This window comes from Macrotis lagotis, chromosome 5, assembly GCF_037893015.1.
Source record: "Macrotis lagotis isolate mMagLag1 chromosome 5, bilby.v1.9.chrom.fasta, whole genome shotgun sequence".
Lineage (NCBI taxonomy): Eukaryota > Metazoa > Chordata > Mammalia > Peramelemorphia > Peramelidae > Macrotis > Macrotis lagotis.
Genome location: NC_133662.1, coordinates 145,001,194 through 145,026,733, shown reverse-complemented (window position 1 = coordinate 145,026,733; position 25,540 = coordinate 145,001,194). Strand labels below are relative to the sequence as shown.

The following is a 25,540-nucleotide window of genomic DNA, read 5'->3' as shown; positions in this document are numbered from 1 at the left end:
ACACACACAATTTAATTATTGGTACCAGTAACTTTTGTGTTTTAGCATATATTACTTTTGTTGTCTTCCACTTCTTAAAATAGCAACTAAGTCAGGCAGCTTGACCTGTTTGTTAGTGTTAGGGTTTGTTAGTGGTGCTGCATATATGAGAGGTCTGGCAAGAAAATCATGTTGATAGTACTTTTTTTAACAAGCCCTGAAATTACCTATTGATTTATTGGCTTACCTATTCATTGGTTATCGGTCTATTTTATTTTATTTATGGGCCTTTAAATCCAACTTAATTTTTAAATGGAAAATTGAAATTGACTTGTTAACTAATTAATTGTAGAAACTTGGACTCCAATTCACATAGCCTGGCTCAGTGCTTGTTCTATGTTGCCTCCTTAAGCAGCATGATTCCTGAAGAGCTAAGAGAATTAATGGATAGAAAATAAAGAGTGAATAGAGAGCATTTGAGTTGGAATCACAAGAAAATAATGGGAGTCAAGGTGTATCTCTAGACTGCAAGGTTGATTCATCAGCTATTAGTTTTGTGTCTTATGCCACAGAAACTTCATTGACTTAGAAACTCAACCCACTCCAGGACTGCTTAGAAGTTCCTTTTACTCTTGAAACCTCCTCTTTGAATTGTTTGATTCTTCCTAGAGCCTCTAATTTAAGGAGGTTGACTTAGGCCAGTCATGTTTTTCTTCTGCAAAGACACTGCTGACTCATCTACTTGGGACTTTCTCATCCCCTCTCCCAGGTGTTTCAACTCCTTTATGTGTGGAATCTCTCCAATTGTAATGTAAACTTTTTGAAGGAAGGGACTGTCTGCCTGAGTTTGTTTTCCTATCACTTAAGTGCCTTGTTCATAAGTATTTATTACATTCTTGCTGACTGATTGATCTGTTGTGCTTAAAGCAGAAGGGAAAAGGACCAAAAAGAGAACTTTGCATGTGAGAAGAACAAAATTCATTAGGAAGATACTGGGTCACTGGAAGAGGTATTAATATTTTCTAGTAAAAGGGATATCTCAGACCCTTGAAAAGGAGGATAGTGAAAATTTAAGGGGAAAAGAATCAAAAAGTTCATTGCATGGTTTGATTCTCTACTTGAAATATGTTGCAGATTTATACTTTGGGGGGAGTAGCTTCAAGTGACAACAGTTATAGCTTTTTTGTATTGACAAAGAATTAGAAATTAAAAGTATAAGACAGCATGTTAGCATAGAATCTATTAAGGCATAGTTGTGTTATTCTGACAGAAATAACTGTTGTCACTTGAAGCTACTCCCCCCTTTTACTGGTGATAGTAGTAGTAGTAGTGTAGTAGTAGTAATTTTGAGTATGCCTCAATTACTTTCTTTAATTGTTATTGTTCCTTTGTTTTGTTTTTAATCTCTGTATTTGTTGTGAGGTATACTGGCACATAGTAGGTACTTAGTTTCCCAGGAGTGTTGTTGGACTCAAGTAAGATGATGAATATAAAGTACATTGTTAACCTTAAAGCACTATGCAAATGTTAGCTATTCTTATTGTTATTATTATTATTATTATTATTTAAAAGCCTGATTGGGGAATATATAGCTACCTTAATCAAGATATAAGAATTGAGTATCCATTATGCACCCAATACTGAGGGACTGTACAAAATAAAAGCAAGTATATATTTATCATTCTGATTGAAAGAATAGTTATGCCATATGTAGTGTTAAATAATGCAAAAGTTAAAAAAAGTCACAGTAGTTATTTAGGATAATAATCTTAGTGCTTAACTAGAAGTGGGTCAGTTAGGTGGTATAGTGGATAGAGTACCTTCTGGAGTCCAGAGAACCTGAGTTCAAGTCTGGCCTCAGACACTTGATAGGTACAAATTGTATGGCCTTGGGCAAGTCACTTAACCCTGATTAGTTCCCACCCAGGGCCATCTCCAGTCCACCTAATTCCTATCTGACTACTGGATCCAGATGACTCCAGAGGAGAAAGTGAGACTGGTGAGACTGGTGACGGAGCATTGCGCCCCCCCCCAAAATTAAATTCCTTTTGAATAGCATCACCTCCCTGATGCCCTGATCTTCTTTGAGAATGAAGGACAATGCCCATCAATTGAGGAATGACTAAACAAGTTACAGTACATGAATGCTATAGAATATTATTGTTCTGTAAATAAGAAACCATAAGTGGTTGGACTCTAGAGATGCATGGAATGACTTACAGGATCTGATGCTAAATGAAGGGAGCAGAACTAAGAGAACAATGCACACATCACCAACATTATGAGATGAACAACCTTGATGGGAGCTAGGACAACCATATTAGGCTGCCTTTGGATAATGTTATCCCCATCCAGAGGAAGAAAAAACAAAAACAAAAAACTAACCCTTCAGAATCTTATGAATATTTTATAAAAATTATCTCTTATGTATCTCTTTCCTTTAATCTTAATTCCTCATACTGAAAATGACTAATCTGTAATCGTGTTAATCAAAAATATGTATGTATAGTGCTAACCTGACTGATCACTGCTAAGGGGATGGGGTGGGAAGAGAGAGTGGAAGGAAATTTTGTAATGTAAATATATACATGTACATTTAGATGAAAAAAAATTTAAAAAATAAAATAAAGAGAATGAAGGCCAAGCATCATCATCAACAGAAATGTTTGATCTATTTTTTAAGATTTAAAATGCATTGTGACTTTTTCTCACTTATATTATAGTTTATTTGGATGTCAGTTCTTTTCCTAAGTAATATTTAAAACACTTTAGATTTGCTGACAGTGCCCTTATTGTTCATGAAGTAAAATATATTAAAATGAAATATTTGAGCAAGTACTCTATAAATAGTATAGAGTAAGAGTCAGTGGTTTAATGAATAGAAGGCTAGTCTCAGAGCCCCAAAGACTGGCCTTTACAGACCAGTAATATACTTTGGATAACTGTAGCCCTTTAGTTCTTTAACCAAGAAAGATGCTGACTTGCATTGGTAGAGAAAAATTTTCTTATCTAGGGAATATACTTCTATGAGTGAAATCAAAGGTATCTAACTTAATGGATTGGTATCTAGTCTGTACTTTACAATCTCCTGAAGGTTAAAAAATAACATTTTTCTTGTATCCCATAATATTAGTCATTATCTTATGTTTCTTAATGTTTAACTTGTATTTTTCTTTTTTCTTCTTTTATGCATAATCTGACCTGTCTTCTAATTATAAGTACTCAGATATATTGCAATCAGTTTGAAAGGATTTTGAAAAATTAAAAGTAATTATTGAGAGAAAATGGAAATCTCTTCCTCTCAAACATTGGTTTCAGATATTATTTTGTTTTTTCATCTGTATTTATATACTTTTGGCAAAAATTGTTCCGTACTGGCTTCCTAGTCTTCCTTCCCCCTCCCAATTCTTGAGTTTTGAATCAGGAATGATCTTGGTTTAATATCTCCAAATTATACTTATTGTGTGACTATGGGCAAGTCACTTTACTATTTTATTTTGTTTTATTTTATTTTAGGTTTTGTTTTTTTTTTTTTTTTTTGCAAGGCTAATGGGGTTAAGTGGCTTGCCCAAGGCCACACAGCTAGGTAATTATTAAGTGTCTGAGACCAGATTTGAACCCAGGTACTCCTGGCTCCAAGGCCGGTGGTTTATCCACTATGCCACCTAGCTGCCCCTCACTTTACTATTTTAACTACTTTGAATTACACTTTGATCCTGCCTCACAGGAGTGTTATGATGCTTAAACATGATGTCTGTGAAACCCCTTGTAAATCCTCAAGTGCAAATCAAATGTTATTTATTGTTAGTAATATTTTTATATTATTCATGGAATTCTACTTGATTTGGAATCAGAGGACCTAAGTTCAGATTTCACAGCTAAAACCCTTAGTTTTTCTAAATGCAAAATGAGAAGATTGGGCTAGAAGATTACTTATTACTCAAAACCTAATTATATTTTGAATTGAAGTGAAAAAACTATCATACTAATACTATATATAATTCATTAACTTTAGCATTATTCTGGCACAAAAATTGAAAGTAAACTCAGGGTTTTGGACCTCTCTCTTTCTCAAACTAGCTCTGCTCTCTGTTCTAAAATTTTTTCCAAGTTTAAAAATTATTTATCTAACCAATTAATCAATGAATTTTGTCTTGTGAAACTGTTTATTAGTTGTTTGTTGAGACCAAACTTTAGGTCTTTGAAAAACTCAACATCATAACATTTACTTTCTGCCACCTTACTAGGATACTAAATTGTATCCTAGATGTTATTGATAAAATGTAGTGGAAATGAACCATAAAAGGAGAGTAATAGAGAAGAATTAACAAAGAGAAGCAAATATGATGGGATTAGTATTTTGGTAACCTAATATTCTTTTTTGTCAAGTATTCTTATGATTTCAACGTATCTAAAAAAACATGACAATGATGTTTAAAATTTATATAACTTTAAGACTTGCAAAGCATTTTACAGTGTTAGTACACTTGATTCTCACAGTAACTAGAGCTTGAAAAGCTCAGTTGTTATTATCTTTAAGTTTGAACGGGAGCAGAATGGTGAAGTAAAAAGATTGCTAGAGATAGATGAATTTGGGAAATCTAGGTTTAAGTCCCAGTTATAATATTTATTAGGTGTGCAACTTTGAACAAAAAGTTTAACCTTTTTAATATTCATTTTCTTCATTTAAAAAATGGAAGTAATATTTTGTTATCTGTTTCACAGGGTTATTGGAGATATAAATTATCCTTAACCTTTAAGGTGATATATAAATGAGTTATTATTGATAGCTTCAAACTTTTTTTCTTTTCAACTAGGAAAATCAGTAGATCCTCAGTCATCTCGTAGTGAATCTGAAATTGTGCCAAAAGTTACCAAAATGACAGTATCTGGAAAGAAGCAGACTATGGGATTTGAAGTTCCTGGGTAAGAGTTTGAACTCCTATGTGTTTTAATCAAAACTTTTTTTTGCTAATTGTTCATTACAATAAATCAAGTTTTTTGCTTTTTAGATGATGTCAGAATTATATTTTATAAAAATGTTGATTTGTCAGATAAGACTACTTGTTACTTTGAAGAGCTCTGGGTCAGCCTTCAGGAATTATGGGCCTTTGTCCCTCACTATTTATCTAGTTGCCCCTTTTCTTAACTTAGCTTTAATCATTTATTGGATGTTGTGTTAGACAAACTGGGACCTAGAATGATCTTAGTTTAAAAATGCCAAGGTCTCTCACTGCATCCAGGGCCATCTCCAGCCACCCAGATTCATATCTGGTTACTGGACCCAGATGACTCTGAAGGAGAAAGTGATACTGGTGACTTAGCATAGTTTCCTTCACTCTAATTCAGTTCACTTGCATGTCATGGCATCACCTCCCTGGTATCATGGTTCTCACTGAGAATGAAGGACAACAATAGGAAGTAGGAGAGCTAGGATTTGAACCTGTGTTCTTGACTCCAACATCAGTGATATTTCTATGTGTCATAGTGTGGTTTATTTGGGGGGGGGGCTGGGGGGAGAAGAGGTTGGGAAATGCACATAAACTTATTACTTAATAGTTCATCTCTTGAATAATGTTATAATGTTAATCTAACTTGTTTGCTTGTTGTTTGTGATTAGACTGTGAATTTTTTGAGGACAGATTCTGTTTTTTGCCTTTTTCTATATTCTCAGCACTTAGTACAGTGCCTGGCAAATAAGAGGCATTTATTAAATTTTTATTGATTGATTGGGTGAGATAAATAAAAAATGGTTTCATGATGCTTGCCAAGTATTACTCAATATCATAAATCAAGTAATATTTATATTGAATAAAGAGAACAATTATTAGTTCTCTTAAGTAATAGTATTACATGCTCCCATAAAAAGTTATATACATACACTTTTATACTTTTCTCTCTATGTCAGTCTCTGCTTCTGTATTGCACCTTTCTCCAGTTCATTTAGTTTGAAAGCTGCTGAGAATTCTGTTAAGAAAAAGTTTAATATGTTTTTTTCAGGAGAGGTATAGTTTCTTTACTTTCTTACTGGCAAAAGCCAAGTACCCACAGCACCATTGAATTTGACCTCAGAAAACTTGAGGTTTGAACCCTGTTTATGACTTGATTGACTATGGGAAAATTACTTTTAAGCTTTATTTTAAATTTTCAGTTCCAAATTCTTTCTCTCCCTCTGCTCTCCCTCCTTGGGATGGTAAACAATCTGATATAGGTAATACATATGAAATCATGTAAAGCATTTTTCTATATTGGTCTTTTTGTGCAATAAAACTTGATCCCCCCCACAAAAAAAATAGAAAACTGGTAATGCTCTCAACTGAATTTAGATGCTATCAGTTTCTTCTTCAAAGGCAAATAGAAATTTTCAACATGAGTCCCTTTTATCCCAACTTTATTATGAGTATATTGAACTTCAAGGTCTCTTCTATTTCTAAATCCCATGTCTTGGTGGCTAGAGAATCTTCAGCAGTTTTATAGGACCATACAGTCCTAATGTGTAGCAATGGTCACTGGAAAATTCAGAAGGAAGTGTTTCTGAGAGTTAATTAGTGTTTGTAATTATTCTAAATATTGCTTCCCATCTGCTATTCATTATTCATTTACTCTAGCCTCTTAGTATTCATGTATGTTGCCCCATCATTTGGAATACATTTCCACCTTTTCTTTGTCAAAATATTTTTTCCTTTCTTGAAAGCACTATTGAAATGCATCTTTTTAAAACCTCCCAGATTAATTTAATTCAAATCTGATCCCTTGACTAAATTCTCGGCATTTATTCTTTTATCTCTTTATAATTAACTATATATTCAAATGTTACTTCTGAATGTTGTTTCTTCATTATATATGAATAGTAACAATTCATTTTATATGATACTTTACAGTTTCTTTAAAACAACTTGAGGTAGGAAGTATAAATACTATTTCTTTTTGAGATGAGGAATATTGAAACTCAAAGAGAATGATTTATCTAGATCACTCAGCTGGTAAAAGTGTCTGTTCTAGGGTACAGTCCATAAGTCCTCTGTTCTTTCTGTTGTATTATGTGGCCTCTACTTATATGATAATGATTATATCATTTTGCATATAATTCTATTGGATGAAAGAATCTAAGATCTAATAAATGGTAAATTCTGAACTAAAACTGAAGCCTTCTCTAACTCTGACTAGTTCTCTTTGCCTTTAAAAAAAGCAACAGTGAGACACAACCTTCTATTTTATTTCATTTCTATGCTTCATTCTCTATATAATCCTTTATGATGAAAAGGAATCTCATATTATATTTCCATAATACTTTTTTGTAAATTGAATTATTTTTCTTTTGGCTTATTTTATCATCTTAATGTTGTATTAAGTAGCATTAATGAATAAAACAAATATTTTTTCTCCTTGTTTAGGAAAATTTTTAGATAAAATTGCTAATAATACTGCTTCATTTTCTCATCAAACAAGAATATTATTATATTTTGCATTTGACCATTATAGAAAAGGTAGGTTGAAGCAACTTGAAGACATGCTAGAAAATGTTTTTCCTTGGGAGTGGGAGAAAGGATGTTAAGGGTGTGTGGTTTGTGTGTGTGTGTGTGTGTGTGTGTGTGTGTGTGTGTGTGTGTGTATACACATGTGAGCTTTTGAGGATGGGATTGGGGTAAGTGATAGTTGTTTAGTTTTCCTGGTAGAACAAGAATATTCTCATCCCCCCAAATTCCCTATAAATATATTGCATTTTTCCTTTGAATTCACTGTCATAGTACCAAGGATTTATAATCAGAAGGCCTGCGTTCATACTTTTGCTGCTGCTTACTATTATTTTTGACCATTGGTCAAAACATTTAATTGCTCCAGAGTTCAATTTTCTTGTCTGTAAGAACAGGCTGTTGAACAAGATGATTGGTGACAAGGAATATGAGGAATATTAAGTGGAATCCATTAAAAACTTCTTGATTTTTTTTTATCTCAGATTAACAAATATTTATTGAATCACCTTTCTGCCCAAAGTTTACAAGGAAAGTTTAAGACAGACTTAAGTGCTGTGTGTGTGTGTGTGTGTGTGTGTGTGTGTGTGTGTGTGTATTCATTGAAACAGGTGTGTCTTGGAGAGCAATCTGGAATTATGTCCAAAGAGTTATTTAACTGCTTATATCCCATGATCCAACAATACTACTACTGGGTCTGTTTCCAAAGATGACAAGGGCTATAATGGAAAAGAACTAGATATTTCAGGGATTCCTGCCAATTGGGGAAGTGATGAACAAGTTGTAGTGTATAATTGTGATGGAATACTACTGTGCTTATAAGAAATGAGTTTGGTTATCTTAGAAAAATAAATGGATAAACTTGGCATGAAATGAGTAGAACCAAGAGAACATTGTGTACAGTAGTAGCAATATTGTTTTAAGAAGAACATTGAGGGGCAGCTAGGTGGCGTAGTGGATAAAGCACCAGCCCTGGAGTCAGGAGTACCTGGGTTCAAATCCGGTCTCCGACACTTAATAATTACCTAGCTGTGTGGCCTTGGGCAAGCCACTTAACCCCGTTTGCCTTGCAAAAACCTAAAACTAAAAAAGAACAACATTGAGTGGCTAGGCCATTTTGACTATAATAAAAATCTAGATTTTTATATAAGAATGATGGTATTTGCATCAAAAAAGAATTGATAAATAGAAGTATGTATAGAATAATTTTATATATGAATATGTGTGCATGTTTATATATGTGTGGATATTTATATATATGTATCTAGAAGATAAGATAACTTATGAATAGTAATAAGCTTATACTTTTGATTGCTGAACAGGTGATCATATTTTGCATTATGGAACAGATGCTTTAATTGAATGCTATATTTCTAACTGGGAATGTGATGTTAGATTAGTCATTGATAGGATTATGAACTTAAATCAAAAAAATTGTTTTATTTATATCAAGTCCTGTTAATTCCTGTAATGTGTACACATTCTACAAGGGGTGGTAGTGCACTTCTAAATTAAAAATACATCTATATTGTATCCTTATGAGGTCATTGTGTTATAATGGATAGAGAGATGGCTTAAAATGACAAAGTCTACCTAGGTTCAAGTTTTGCCTTTCATATATGCTAACTTTGTGAGCCTAGACAAGTTTCTTTTGTTTTGCTTTTTCCATTAGGCCTAAACTGGTTTTTAAACATATTATTTTCTTCAGTATTTTTTTGTATATCTTTCACCAAGCTGTTGATTTGGTTTTCATGATTTTTATGCATCACTCTGATTTCTCCTCCCAATCTTTCCTCCATCTCCCTTAACTGCTTTTCAAAGTCTTTTTTGAGCTCATCCATAGTCTGAGCCCATTTTCTGTTTCTCTTGGAGGTTTTGGATACGGAAGCTTCGATTTTGTTGTCATCTGAGAATGTGTGTTTTTTGCCAGCTCAGTGCTCAACATAGAGGAAATGCTTAAGAAATGCTTATTAACTAGTTATCTAAGCTGTTCTTAATATTTTACTAAGTTTTGCTGCAGTAAACATAGAAGGTTCCTACACTGAGGTCTTGCTTGAATGCTTTGTCTTGACATGAGGTGATAGTCTAGCCATTTCTACCCAGCTGGAGCAGCTCTGTGTATGCTAGGTCTACCAGTTGAATATCATCCAAGCATTAGTTTTGTTAATTTCAGAAAGGTCATTACGAGAAGGATGGCTACTAGGTGATGAATTATTTTGTCCACAACAACCTATTGAAAAAACTTTAAGGAATTTTTTTGTGTTTTGATCTGTATTATTGTAGAAAAGTATTAAACATTTATGTATTTAGATCTTGAAAGTAGAGAAATAAGTAGAAACATTCGGAAACATGTTGTCATTGATTGTAGACCTATACTTTTTAGCAGTGATCTGTAATTTTTTTCTTTTGCCTCTAGATGTCATCCTTTGTGCATTGTTCACTGGTGGATTATAGAATCCTAGTTTTAGAACTGGATGATACCTGTACTTATTAAGAGAAGGAAACAAATCTAGAGAAGTTAAGTCATTTTCCCTAGATCATATGAGGAGTAAATAGTATAGCTATATTCAGGCACTTGGGTCTAAATCCAGTGCTTTTTCCAGTAGAACTCCAGTCTCTCATATTAAATAAATAAATATGGAGAAAATGGAAGTAGAATGAAAGCAGTGAAATAAGTAGAAACAGATAAAAATAATTTGTGAGGGAATTGCTCTATTCTCAGTTCTATTATAAAAGTAACTAGGTGGTTCAGTTCATAGGGCCCTAGCACTGGAATCAGGAAGACCTGAATTGAAATCTGAATTCAGACACTTAACTAGTTGTGTGACCTTAGACAAGTCATTTTAACCTGTGTTTACATTAATCCTTTGAAAAAGTAGTGACAAACTACTCAAAGTATCCTTGCCAAGAAAACGCCATGGACATAGTTTTTCGGGTCTATCTGATCACATCGAGTTGGACATGATTGATTGACTAAACCACATCATCAAGCACAATTGTTTAAGTTCTCCTTCCAGATAGATGTTATATTTTGTGGAACAGATAATTATTGATAGGATAAAAATATTCATTAAATGATGTAAAAATTATTGAAAAGGGAATGACAAAAGTTTTTGATAGACTAAATTAGTCTAGTCTTGTGACACTGCTGTTACTAGTATATCATAAAAGCAGTCAGGACTATCTCTGCAAAATGCCTTGCTGTTTGGTAATTTCTTTATGAATTGTTGATTGAAGAGAGTTAAGCAAAAAAGAAGTCTTTTGTCAGCTTCCTTCATTTTTCCTCTTTTGCTTTACTTTTAACTCCTGCTTAATATATTTTGACTATATGAATACTGGGAAAGATCTATGATTTTATGCTTTTTTAAGTTATAACCCATCTTTGATAGTCATGAAGTCCTAACATGTTTATCTAGGATCACATGGTTAATGAATATCAGAGGATTTGATTTCATGGCTTCCAACTGCAATTCTGACAGTCTCTTCATTATCTACTCTATGTTTTATGAAATGTATGATGGTTTTTCCATTCTGTTTTTTAGACACAAGGCACAAAATAAGTGAAACATACCAACTTATATATTTCAAAACTTAGAAAAATGCAGCAAATCAACAGTTTGAAATGTCATCAAAGCTTGCTGTAAATTTATCTTATAATTTCTGAAAACCTAAGTTCAGTCCATTGAAACATGTTATATCATCATTAGAGTTCCATGGTAAAATAAAATTTAATTGGAAAAAAATCAATTCAAGTATTAAAAGAGAACATTTTTGGGTCAGTATTAAAGCATTGCTACTACAAGTAATATTTTGCAATTAAGTTAGCTCATTAAAATTTTGGAAGGGGTTAAGTTTGATACCTTATGCATGCATCATCCTTACCCTTCCATTGGCTTCTGGCTAAACTTGAAGATTCCCTCTCTGGTCCATTATTGCTATTCTTCCTTATCTTCATCTCAATTTTTACTGTACTCAGCATTGCAGGAAAAATTAAAAAATTGATAGGATTTAAAGATGATAAAGTTAAGTGAGTTTTAAAAGTAAATACTTGGGGGATGTGAATCAAAATAGTGGTATATATATACTTAGCTGAACTCTCCTAAATTCTCCTTCAAACACTTTAAAATTATGTCTCATATCAAATTCTGGAGCTTGTAGAACCAGCAAAAGATTGGGTGAAATATAACCTAAGATAGTTTTGGACATTGGCAGGAAAGTGGTGATCAGATCTTGAGTGAAGCACAACCATGCTGTAGTGCCCACAGTGGTCCTTGGAGAGGGCTACATTGGTGGTGGCAGCAACTTTGGAAACTCTTAACCCATGGATGGTAGGAGGACTTGGACAGTTGATTGGAACAGAATTTACAAGGGATCCTTTGCCAGTTCTGGGTTCAGGGTCCTGTTCTAGGATGCAGTCTTAGAGTTAAGAATAGCACTAACTCACTAGTGATTGTGACTTCCGTGTGCGTCACTCCAGGGCAAAAAAAGTAGTTGTGATCACTCATAGCCTGGACCAGAAAAAAATAAGTGACCATACCTCTGCTTAAATCACACCACCTTGGATGAAGTGAAAGCCTATAAACCCAGAGAACTACCTCTGAAAATAGCAGCAAGAAAGGCAAAGTTTGGATCGTTGTCCCCTCCATCCTGGGAGTAAAGCCCAACTTTAATATAAAATTGATTGGAAAATGAGCAAACAACAAAAAAAAGAACCTGACCATAACAAGTTATTATAGTAACAGGGAAAATAAAGAAAAATGCCAGAAGAAGACAATGATGTCAAAGTAACTACAACCAAAGCATTAAAAAAATGTGAAATGGGCGGGGGATATTGAAGAAAAATTGGGAAAGAAATGAGAATTATGCAAGGAAATTACAAAAAGAGTCAAATAGCTAGGTAAAAGAGGGAGAAAAAATTACTGAAGAGAATTAACATCTTAAAAACCAGAACTCACCAAATGATAAAAGAGGCACAAAAATCTCCTGAGGAGAAGTCATTACAAAGTAGAATTGACCAAAAAGTCATGAAGATATGAAAAATTGCTGAAGAAAGTAATTTCTTGACAAGTAGAATTGGTCAGATGGAAAAAGGTACATAAAGTCAAGGAAGAAAATAATCTTAAAAATTAGAATTGGGCAAATGGAAGCTCCTGACTTCATGAGACACCAAGAAGAAACAGATCCAAAAGAATGAAAGAATAAAAGAAAGTGAGAAATGTTATGTTGGAAAAACAACTGACCTGGAAAATAGATTGAGAAAATTTATTAAAGTACATGATCTAAAGAAGGTTCTGAACATCGTATGTCAAGAAATTATCAAGGCAAACTGCCCTGATAACCTGGAACTAGAAAGTAAAATTGAAACTGAAAGAACCTACTGATCACTTCCAAAAAGAGATCCTAAAATAAAATTTTGCAAGAATATTATAGCCAAATTCCAGAGCTCGTAGTTCAGGGAGAAAATAGTACCAGCAATCAGAAAGAAACTTTTAAACATTGTGGAGTCAGAGTCAAGATAACCCAAGATTTAGCAGCTTGTACATTAAAAAAAATCACAGGGCTTGGGGAAAGATATTCCAAAAGATAAAGATCTAGGATTACCAAAAAAATTACTTGGAAAAATTAAATATAATCCTTTGGTGGGGAAGGAAGGGACATTCAATAAAGTATTCTTAAGCATTCCTGATGAAAGGATCAGAGATGAATAGAACATATGACTTTCAAATATAAGATTTAAGAGAAGCATAAGAAGTTAAAGGAAAGAGAAATCATAAGCAGTTCAGTATGGTTAAAATATTTATATTTCTATATGCAAAGATAATTAGAATTCAATTAGTGTATATATATGACTGCAGTTAGAAAGAATATACATAGATGACAGTTGTGATTTGGCTATGATGGGATGATTTTTGAAAAAAAATGATTTAAGGAGTGAGAATGAGGGATATATTGTGAGTGGGAGAGAAACAAATTTATCTCATAAAAGACTCATTGAAAGGAAGAGTTTTTATAATGGAGGGAAAGATTAAGAGTGAAGGGCAATGCATGAAGCTTATTCTTATCAGAATGACCCTATAGATCCTTAGGAAAATTAAAATACTTCTTTCCTTTCTGGTTAATTAGAACGCTGCTTTAGTTTTAGTATTCATTATGCTTATCACATGCACTTTTTTTTAAAGATAAAAGCATTTTTGGTTTTTGAAATTAAAAGTGGTATTTTCTAGTTGTTAAGGATAAAAAAAGCATTAATTTAGATCATATATCATGCACTTTTGGAAAAGCCTGATATCGTAATTAAAATTTGTTTTTTCATTTTAAGTTGACCAATTAGAATGCCCTCAAGCAAAGAAATTTAATATACTTTTCCCCCCATTTCATTATTTGGGATGAACTTCATATTCAACTATTCATTTCAACATATATTTAATGCTTACTGTTTAAAGCAGTGTAATAGGAGATTCAAAGAAAAATAAATGAAATGCTCTCCTCCTTCAATGAGTCCACATTCCTTAGTCAATTTTCATGATTAATTCCAAAATTTAAATTTTTTTTGGTTATTGGTAGAATTTGGGTACCAAAGCAAACTTTCCAGTCTTTTACTTTTAAGAATGATTATGTCTTTAAAACTTAAATCCTCCTTTTTTCCTTCTTTACTATGCTAATGAATTGTAAGTATGCTTTCAGTTCAATGTGTTTAATATTTTTTCATCATTTTTACTATTCAGGGTACATAGGCAGTATTAGTTCTGTTGAACTTAATTTTTATATGGTACAGATCTCATCCCTTTTATAACTCTACATTCTTTTTTTAGGTTTTTTTTTTGTTGTTGTTGTTTTTTTGCAAGGCAAATGGGGTTAAGTGGCTTGCCCAAGGCCACACAGCTAGGTAATTAGTAAGTGTCTGAGACTGGATTTGAACCCAGGAACTCCTGACTCCAGGGCGGGTGCTTTATCCACTGCGCCACCTAGCCACCCTAGATTCTCTTTTAAGAGTTAAAAAATCCCTTTCATCTGCTTAACCTGGTTATGAGGTTCTCTAAACTTAAGTTTCAAGAGGTTTTCTAGCTTGGGGAGAGGATTTGGTATAAAGAACATTAAAATTTAATGACTTTGCAGTCATCAATGGTTTGCTTCTTTCCCAAAAAGTAGAACAAGGTTAGTCTAGGATGGGGATAGGGGGATGTCTGATCCACTAGCCATTTGGTCTGGTACTGCCACAGTAATCACAGGTGGAACTCATTTGAATGAAAGCCAATAAATCTAGGAACTTTTTACAAGTGAATTATTTAGAGCTGAATTAATTAAATGCTTGATCAAATATAGCAGACAAATGATGTTTATCTCTACCTAATTCAGAGTGGATATAACTGTCCTCTTTCCTAGCCACCTGCATTGGTAAACTGTTAGGTTTATCTTTAACTGGACAAATATAGGTTTTATCATAAAGTGGCTCATAAGTTCTTTATTGAGCTCTCATAAGCTAAGGAGCCCTGTTCTAGGTGCTCTAGAAAGTATACAAAGAGAAACTGAAAAATTAGGATCATTGTTTAATTTAAAATTTTCTATAATGGCATTTCCCTAGTCATCTTATAAGAAGTAAGTTTGGGAAACTTTGAGGCAAAGATAAAATAAATATCAAAAGATTCTATCCTTTCAGTTGAACTTCCTGGGAGACAAGGTTAGATATTGTGTTAATTATCTTAAATGTCATATTTAATACTTATTTTCTCAAAATAACATTTTTTTGCCATCCTTCTTGTGGTAGGATGATACACTCAGTGTGATAGATTTGGATTCTGGATGTCAGTTATTTTAAAGGATATTTTTTCTTTTAGACAAACTTTTTCTTGTGGGGATATTGCATTTTTTATGGTTGAGGCCCTCACTTTTTAATCATGTCTACTTAGACTCTTAGCTACTTATCAGTGATCATTCTTGGTTTGCAGGGCAAAGGAATCAAGAACACTTCTCTGTCTCTTTTTGACATCAAAGTTACTTTCTCAGTTTCCTATAACATTGTTTTACTGTCTGCTTTTCATAGAGTGACTGCTGAAGAAAATGGCGATAATGTCCACACACTTCATAAAGGACCTCCTAGTGAAGATGCCAACATTGCTTCTTCTGGTATTCTTGAGCCAGTTTCTAAATCAGATCTTCCATCCCACACCATTCAGGCATGTGAAGAACAGAGCACAGCACCAACGGCAGGGAAAAAGTCTAACAAGATGAAGCAGCAAATAGATGTGAAGGCCGAACTAGAGAAGAGGCAAGGGGGAAAGCAGCTGCTCAACTTGGTGGTAATTGGTAATGTTCTTTTTCTTCCATCTTCAACTTCCATTTTAGGTTCTGCCTATTGTCAGTTGACAGAGTGGAGGCTTAAATATTTAGATGAATCAAATGTGAAATATGAAATGAAGACATGATTGTGGGTTGCCATTCTGCCATCTTTGAGTGGGAAGTCATAAAATTCCTGCTTAGCTAGGAAATTCATTAGACACCACAACACAAATTTGCTAGCTAAAACATTTTAAAATAAGTACATCTTGTTAGCTTTTATGATTCCAAAACCCCTTGAAGGTTCTTGTCTTTTTGTTTTCTCTGAAAAGATTTGATCTTTTTTCTCCTTATTGACTGTACACACTAGAAGGGACCTTTGATCATCTAGACCAATGGTGTCTAATTCACATAGAAACAGGGACCACTAAACCATACAGAAGGATCCCTTGTGGGCCATATATTGCCTTAGAGAACATCATATATGCCCTATCGTATTTTAATTTCATTATTTGAGGCTGTATTGGGCTGTGTGTTTGACACCTGACTTGGACCAATTTTTTTGATTGTATAGATAAGGAAACTTAAGGACCACAAAAATTTAGTGCTTTTTTTCCTTCATCTAATTAGTAACAGAATTGTGGTTGAAACTCAGGTCTCCTGACTGACAGTCTTATTGTTTTCTTCATTATACCATGCTTCCTCTTAGATGTTTAAATTTCTTAAAAATAATTTATGGTGTTTACTCTTAAAATGCTGTATTTTGAAGATCTCTTTACTGCACTTTTACTACTCTGGTTCAGATTATAACATATCCTTTCTTTTGCATCCTGTATGACTCTTGCCCATGTCTTCATATTAATCCTCCGTGCAGATCTATTTCTACTTGATGCCTTAGAAACCTTTCTCTAAGTCATTTTATATTTCATGTTTACCAGCACAGCATTTGGGCTATCCATCTATTTTCCCTTGCCATCCTTACTCCATAACTGGTCAACTTACTCTTTTTCCATCATATATATTTTTGGTGATGTCCTCCACAAGTCATTGTTGGGATTGCTGTAGTTAGACCAATCTCTGTTGAGTAGCAGCAGTCTTCATTGAGAAGGGCTTGTAGTGTTCCAGGGCTTGATATACTCAATACCTGATCATCTACAAAATGAGCATCTTTAAAACATCAACATCTATAGAGAATTTCTCTTGCTTTTGGATTTTGTGTTCAACATTCTCAATGACTGTTATGAACATTTTTTTGTTAATTACTTGCCTCCCTGTTTTATCCCTCACTTGATGATCAAAGAATTATTGAACAAAATTTTCTCTGCAGTTGGCATCTCTCAAGGAATTTTGAATGATATGAACAAATATATAGGAGACATATTTTAGAGGAGAAACCTGTAAGAATGCCAAATAATTTTTCATAGGAAATGAGCAAATAAAGCAGGATCTCATATTTTCTTATTTCTCTCAATTAATTTTGTCATTGTGAAGATGTCTACTGTACAAAATCATCTGTGAAAATCTATGTGTTTCCTACTTTGATGGTAAAAGGATTCAACATAAACTGTGAAGACATGTATACTATTTGATGTCTTTTTCCTTCCTTCATAACCTTTCCTTCCCATTCTTCTCCACCATCAAAAAAAAAAAAAAAACTCCAAAGAACAAAACACAACAAAAAACAACCCAATCTTTTTCAATAAATGAACTTAGGTAAAATAATTTCCCACATTGGCCATTCGAAAAATGTGTTTTTCATACTTTTAATTAGATGATTTCCTCTTTCAGGAGTTAGATCACATTCTTAGTCATTGACCCTCTGGAATCATGGTTGATCACAATATTGATCATATTTTGTAAGACTTTCCAAATTTTTCATTTTTACAATATTGCTATTATAGTATAAATTGTTCTTCTGGGGCCTTCTGCCAGTCCCAGTGCCATCTTCTACATCCCCTCTGATCCCTTCTTCTCACTTAGAGTGACTGCATCAATATAGCAGCCACCTTCACTTTTGGGATTGGCTTCCAAATCCACTCTCCTGGATTAGAGCCACAGTGCCACTGACTTTTTCTCTATTGAACTTGTCCAAACTCCTGTCTTTCCCCAGGATTCCTTTTGTTCCTGTGCTAGTTACTTGCCCTTGGATAAAATTTGTGACTGTCTGCCTGATCTGAGGCTTGTCTTTATCTTCTTGGAAGAGTTAGCAGGGAAGCTAGGCAGCATTACTTCTTCCTACTCCACTACTTTGACTGATCTTTCTAAAAAGTATTATTTGTAACAGATTGTCTATTTTTTGGCATTATTTTGTCCCGTATTCCATTTTATATCTCTGAGATGGTTACTTTTAATGTTTAGGTTTTAATAGTTAATTTTCCTTTGATCCCAACAGCACCACATCATTTCCTTGTTGGTGAGAGCTTTTCCTCATAGGAATCCTATTATCCAAGAGTGATTTTTTTTTAAACAAAATACCATATATTCCTTTGTGGAACTTTCCTCTCATTTAACAGCTAATTGGATCTAGCAAGTAAATGTCTGTATCTATATGACTGACAAAATTTGATGTAAATTGTGTGAAATTAAATTCAGGAATTCTGTAAGAAGAATATGTTAAAAAGCTTAAGAACAGAATCAAAAGCATGGTGAGAAAAAGGATGTGGCAAATTACAGGCCCTGGTTTCATTTCTGATCCCATGAAATGATAAAGGCTGCTTTATTGATGGGGAAAAATTTAATCAAGCTGCCATTACAGAATAGTTTGAAAGACAAAAAAAAATTAATGAATTGACTCGACTTTCTCAGAATTAGCCTAATTAAGAGAAAACATATCAAATCTAAAAATTTTAGTAAAGGGAAAAAAATTGCTTATATAGTGCTCCATTTTAAAACTTTGATCACATTTGAGGGGAGAAGAGGTCAAGGGACAAAAAAACCAGGTTCAGTAGTTGCTGATCAAAGCAGCACAATTCAATTACCTATTTAATTCAAAGTCCTGCCAAATTTTGAAGTTTAAGATAGTAAAAAAATATTCCTTGTTATGTGGAATATGGATGTTTGAACAGGGGACATGATAAAGGAGTGAATATACTCTATCCTGTTCCACATATTCCTCTTTTCATTGATGGTTCAATGATCTCCTGTTGACCAGAATCAGAGTTATCCTTTTATTAGTTGTAGGATAGTTGTGGCCTCTGAAGGAGATAAAATACAGCCTAAAGATGAGCAGAATTATACTCAAATTAATTATATTTATCTGTTTAAACAATATAAAATGTAACTGCTATAACATTGAGAACTTAAGTCCTTTGGAATATAGTGGATCAGACTGAAGTGATATCATTGGGTGTCCTCAGTCAAGACTCTGACTACTAGCAGAAGTGTTGCTTCTCTCAAACTCAGGAATTGAGTATTGTCTCATCTTTACAAGAGAGGGAGGCCTTTTGGAATAGACATTGGTGCATACCTGGAAAAACTAAGAAATTTGCCAGACTATGATCATTTTGGTAAAGGAGAGTTTTCACTGTTTCAGAAAAAAGGTGAATGATCAATCATACTGGCAATGTTTGGCATCACACACTCAGTCTGGAGAGGTAGAAGCCCTTTGAGGCTTAGTCAGCTGATTTGCTGCTGGTGAGGATGCACGTTGTAAGATGCTCCAGAGTATCTAGCCAGAACCTCCTTATGGGCAAAAGTGCTGATGAAATCAATGCCATTGTTTGTGTATCTCAGAATCTAGAAGTTATCAGATCCAAATATGAGTTACAGAAGTAATATATATATTCCTGCTTGAATTATTTACTCAATTAAAAACACAATTTGATGTGTTAGCAAATGAGTGGTAATGTATTCCTTGGCTAAATTCATATTCCTGAGAGATTATTAGCTTAGTGCCTGAGGATCATAATGCACAATACCTAGAATGTAATAAGCTCTTAATTGATGCTTGACTACTAATATAGCTTATATTTTTATTAATGTATTCTTGATACAGTTGTTAGACAATTCTCATAAAGATTGAATAAATATGAGAAAGGAGTATGAGTCTGTAGTAAGATTAAATGAATATGAGAAAGTAGGTATATGAGTGAGTAGTATTTTCTTTGTCACATTTTGTCAATGATAATTTTTACATCTATATGTAGTTGAATTTAAAAATATTTAATAGATGTTATATATCAAATGTTAATTAGTAAAGTGATTGCTAACTTTAATAAAAATGTTTCTTAATGTGATTATTTATCACTTAATGAAAACTGCAAATAGTAACTCTTGAATAATTTTCCTTTAGGTCATGTGGATGCTGGGAAAAGTACTCTGATGGGTCATCTTCTTTACCTCCTGGGCAATGTAAATAAAAGGACTATGCATAAATACGAACAAGAGTCTAAAAAGGCTGGTAAAGCCTCATTTGCTTATGCTTGGGTCTTGGATGAGACTGGAGAAGAGAGGGAAAGGTAGTCTTTTATGTCAGCTTGTTTTAAATAAGTGATTTGAATTTATATATAATCTTTTTTTTAAAAATTGTGTATAGCTTATTACTTTTTTCATGAAATATGTCATGGAAAAACTTTATTTAGAACATTCTTGGGTGACAGTTTTCAGTATTAGGACATTTTGGAATTCTACATACTTTTTTTTAACTTCAGTATTTAATGTGGGTAGTTTTACAGTAAAATGTAAACAAACAAAAAATAGTTGAATCAAGAGGAGAAATCATTCTCATGCCTTCTCCCATCTCTATACAGACTTTTGCTATGTACTTTGACAAAAAGAAAAGAAATTTTTTTTCATCTTAGGATATAGATTTTTTATTCTCTAATATCTTTCTTAGGCATTCTCATTTGAGACCTGAATATTTCCTGTCTTGTTAGTACATTGTGTATCTTCATTTTATTTTTTCATCTTTATGACTCACGCATAGAAATCAAGACCAGTAACTCAAATCAAAAACAGCTTAAGTATATCTTTTAGTAAGAAAGACTTACTATTTTTTTATCTTATTTTTCTCTTACTATTTTCTCTTAATTATTATCTGGTGATTTTATCACTTTGTCCAAATGAATATATACTATTTTTCCTTAGCTTATATAATTTTCAGTATATTCATTTAATCTTATTTATATCTTTTAGCTCACCACTAAATGACACTCACCCACACTTTAACAATATGATTATTATTCTTGAAAGCAAATACATTTTGACTAAATTTGTGGTTGCCTACTCTACAATTTCAGCCCTACTTCTTTATATCACAAAAATGATCTCCAAAACTTTAAGCTTTCCTTTTTTTTTTTATACAGGGGATTAAAAAGTAGAATCAAATGAGAGGACAAGCAGTTTTTCTTTTGTCCTTACCTTGATTATGAAATCTTATCTTAGTAAAAGATCAGAAGAGTTTATCTTGTCTATCAACTCAGGGGGATCTGGACACAACTTGGTTTATTTCATCATTTGTAATTATCACAAAGAGGTATGTTCCATCTTTTCTTTGGGTCCATTGTACTAGGCCCTTGGACTTACCGAAGGAAAAAGCCATTTTTTTTTCCTTATAGCCTACCTACTCTCTGCAGTTTAAGATTAGGAATGAACCAGGATTTTTCTAGACCTCTGTTGCACTGTACCTTTGGGATAACACTAAATTGTTCTCCAAACATACATGCATGTCATTTTCATTAAGCAGTACAGTGTATAAAGTTTCTTTTAAAAAAACAGATCAACTTCTGGCTTAATGACCAGTTTTCCATGCAGGAGTTTTTCTGATCAAAAGTTGATTGTAGCAAAATAATTCAGACAAACTTTTGGAGCTCACTGTAAAGGATTTTTGAATATTGATTGTCACTTTTATTTTTAAATAGGGCATTATAATATATGAGTTGGGTTTCTTTTTAGGGGAGTTACAATGGATGTAGGTATGACAAAGTTTGAGACCAAGACCAAAGTTATTACATTAATGGATGCTCCAGGCCATAAAGACTTCATTCCAAATATGATTACAGGAGCTGCCCAGGTAACTGAAAAATTTGTTGTTTTTGTTTTGTTGTTGACATACGTAATATTGTGATGATGAGTATAAATTTAAAGGTCATTTAGCTTTAAGATTTATTTAAAGAAGAGATTAGATAATAACCCTTTTCATTAACTTGTTTTATATTTGTTTACTTAGCAAACACTTCTATTTTGTGGTTGTTGTTGTATAGGTAAAAATAATGGAAAAATAACATCATATTTCTCTTTATATTTTGATGGTAGATTTAGGTTTTTGTTTTCAAATTTGCATTATACTTTGCCACTCTGACACCCTCTCCCCATAAAACTTAGCATTTTCAAATAATTTACAGTGTTAAAATAATCTTGCTTAATTTTAAACATTTATAGCATCTCTTGTCATTTTGGCAAAGAATAGAAAATTGAAGGGTTTGCTCATCAGTTAGAGAATGGTTGAACTAATTATGATATATGAAGTTGCTAGAATAGTATTGTTTTGAAGGGGATAGTTTCATATATGGGAAACTATTGCAATGAAATGTGGAGAACCAGGAGAACAATATCTACAATATTGTAAAGACAGCTTTGAAAGACTTAGGAACTCTGATCCACATAATGACCAACTGTAATTCCCAAAGACTCCTGATGAAATATGCTACTCATCTCCAGATAAAGGTGATGAACTCAGATTGCAGACTAAACATATTTTTTTTTTTGGATATGCCTAATGTGGGCTTTTGTTTTGCCTGAATATATGGTTTTGTAATGATTTTGTTTTTCTTGTTTTCTCAAAGGGGCCTTGGGGATGATGAGGGGCGGGGAAGAATTTGGACTTGAAAAAAAATTTAAAAATAAAAATATACTAGAAAAAAGTATTTGGAAAAAATGAAGCAAGAGGCAAGCCATGGAATTTTAAGTGAAGTAAAAACACTGGAGAAAAGATTTGGAAGATTATACAGTTTGGAAGAGAAGATGAAAGACCTTGCTATAGTTATAGAGTCCCTAAAATTAGAATAGACCTAACAGAACTTGATGACTCTATAAAACAACCAAAAATATTTGAATAAAATCAAAAGTTGAAATAATAGAAAAAATAATTCATGGTATCTTTTTTTTTTGCTTTTTGAAAGATTTTATTTAATTTGAATTTTATTAATTTTTCCCCCAGTCTTGCTTCCCTTCCCTCCGCCTCCCCCCACAGAAGGTAGTCTGTTAGTCTTTACATTGTTTCCATGGTATGCATTGATTTAAGTTGAATGTGATAAGGAAGAAACATAAAGTCTGAGATATAGCAGGATTACATAATAAGATAACTTTTTTTTTAAATTAAAGGTAATAGTCTTTCGTCTTTGTTCAGACTCCACAATTCTTTCTCAGGATACAGATGGAATTCTCTGTCGCAGATACCCCCAAAATTGTGCCTGAGTTGCCCTGTTGGTATGAGCAAGTCCATTAAAGTTGATCATCATTCATCATTCTCATATTGCTGTTAGGGTGTACAATGTTCTTCTGGTTCTGCTCATCTTGCTCAGCATCAGCTCATGCAAATCCTTCCAGGCTTCCTGGAATTCCATCCATCCTGGTTTCTAATTGAACAGTAGTGTTCCATCACATACATCATGGTATCTGCTGTTTAAAAAAAATGACCTAGAAATTGGAGCAAAATATATTATACCTCAGCTGAAGTAAAAAAAATCGGGGGTAGCAATCCTGATCTTAAAGTAAAAGCAAAAATTGATCTCTTTAAAGGAGATAAGGAAGGAAACTATCTTAAAAGGCACCATTGGTAATGAAGCTATATCATTACTAAACATATATGTACTTAGTGGTACAGCATCCAAATTCATAGAGGAAAAACTGAGTGAATTACAAGGAGACATAGACAGCAAAACTTTAATAATGGATTCCACCTTTCTGGAGAGCAATATAGAACTATGCCCAAAGAGCAATAAAAGTGTTCATACCCTTTGACCCAACAATTCCAATTCTAGCTCTGTTCCAGAAGAAATTATAAAAAAAAATGGGAAAAGTCCTACATATTCCAAAGTATTCATAGCAGTTCTTTTTTTGTGGTGGCAAAGAATTGGAAATTGAGGGAATGCCTTATTGATTGGAGAATGGCTAAACAAGTACATGAATACTATGGAATAACTATTGTTTCTATAAGAAACCATAAATGGTGGAACTCTTAGAGAAGCATGGAATTAGTTACAGGATCTGATGCTGAGTGAAGGGAGTAGAACCAAGAGAACAATGTACACATCAACAACAACATGAAATGAATGACCTTGATGGAAACAACTCCTCTCATCAGTTCAGAGAGCTAGGACAACTGTCTTAGACTAAGAAACAAAACAAGAAAGCCAACTCTTTAGAATAAATTATCTCTTATGTATCTCTTTCCCTTCATCTTAATTCCTCATATTGAAAATGACTAATCTGTAAATATGTTTATCAAAAATATGTATGTACAATATCAACTTGACTGTTCGCAGCTGAGGGGAGGGTATTGGGAAAGGAGGGCCGAAGGAAATTTTATAACTTAGAAATATACATGTGAATATGGATGTAAAAACATGCACAAATTAAATTTTTTTAAAAAAAATTTGCCTTTATCACTTTGAAAGTTTGGTTCTAACTCCTCTTACTGTCATACTCCCCGATCATCCAGACTTAAAGCATAGGTATTATCCTCCGTTCCTCACTCTTACCCTCTCTTCTTCCCCATAGTTAAGCTTCTCTCATATATAGATTTTTTTCTCCTGAACCTCACCACAGTTTGCAGGATTTTATTTCCTTAGACCTGGACTACTGCAGTAGCCTTATGGCTGGAGTCCATCCTTCAAGTGTCTCCCCACATCAGTTCATCTTCCACTCTGCTGTCAAATTGATTTTCCTAAGGTTTTGGTCTGGCCATGTTCCCTCCCCACACCCCATTCAGTAAATTCCAACAGATTCCTATCTGCCCCAGGAACAAATAAAAAATTCTATCATTCAGAGGTCATCATTGGCTCCCTCCTATCTTTCTGATCTTTTAAAATCATGGTCTTAATGCCTCCCCCAAACACCCACTGTCCCCACTATATTCTGAAATCCAGGAACAATTCTTTTTGTTCCTTTCATAGGACTCTCCATCTCCAGACTACCCCATTTTCATTGGTTGCCTCTTTTTTTCTCTCCTTGCTTCCCTAACTTCATATCCTTTTAAAATTTTATTTTCTCTAAAAAAGCCTTTCCTTATCCTCCCTTAATGCTATTGCCTTCCTCCTGCTAATTATCTCTAGTTTATTTCTTGCATATTTTGTTGGTACATAGTATGTTGCTTTTCTCCCTGATTTGTGTTAATTAATTTTCTTGTTATTTGTTGTCTCTCTCAATTGGAGCTCCTTAAATTCAGGAACTCTTTTTTCATTGTATCCCCCAACTTAGCAGGTGAATGCCTGACAAATCTTATTTCATTCTAATTTTTTTGTAATAGTATCATTTATATTCAGGTTCCATGTCTGTATTTATTATTAGATATGATGTATGATATTTAACTAAAACTAATTTCAGCCAAGCTTCTTTCCTGTTATTCCTACAATTCTTGTCATCATGGAATTCTTTCCTCAAGTAATTTTTTTTTGTTTTTTATTAATGTGGCTTGGAAGAAAATATCTTTCCTTCCTTCTCTTCAGGCTGATGTTGCTGTTTTAGTTGTGGATGCCAGCAGGGGAGAATTTGAAGCTGGGTTTGAGACTGGAGGACAGACACGAGAACATGGACTTTTGGTTCGATCTCTTGGAGTAACGCAGCTAGCAGTTGCAGTTAATAAAATGGATCAGGTA

At 33.4% G+C, this 25,540-nt stretch overlaps 1 protein-coding gene across 2 annotated transcripts in view; it reads left to right on the top strand.

The window, feature by feature from the left end:
- The window catches only part of HBS1L (HBS1 like translational GTPase), a 125,804-nt gene that overhangs the window by 69,995 nt on the left and 30,269 nt on the right, over positions 1-25,540 (top strand). For both annotated transcript variants that reach the window (XM_074187636.1, XM_074187638.1), the window contains 5 exons: positions 4,797-4,905; positions 15,493-15,755; positions 20,017-20,182; positions 21,618-21,735; positions 25,391-25,537. In XM_074187636.1, the coding sequence (XP_074043737.1) occupies positions 4,797-4,905; positions 15,493-15,755; positions 20,017-20,182; positions 21,618-21,735; positions 25,391-25,537 (803 nt within the window). The remainder of the gene's footprint in view (positions 1-4,796; positions 4,906-15,492; positions 15,756-20,016; positions 20,183-21,617; positions 21,736-25,390; positions 25,538-25,540) is intronic.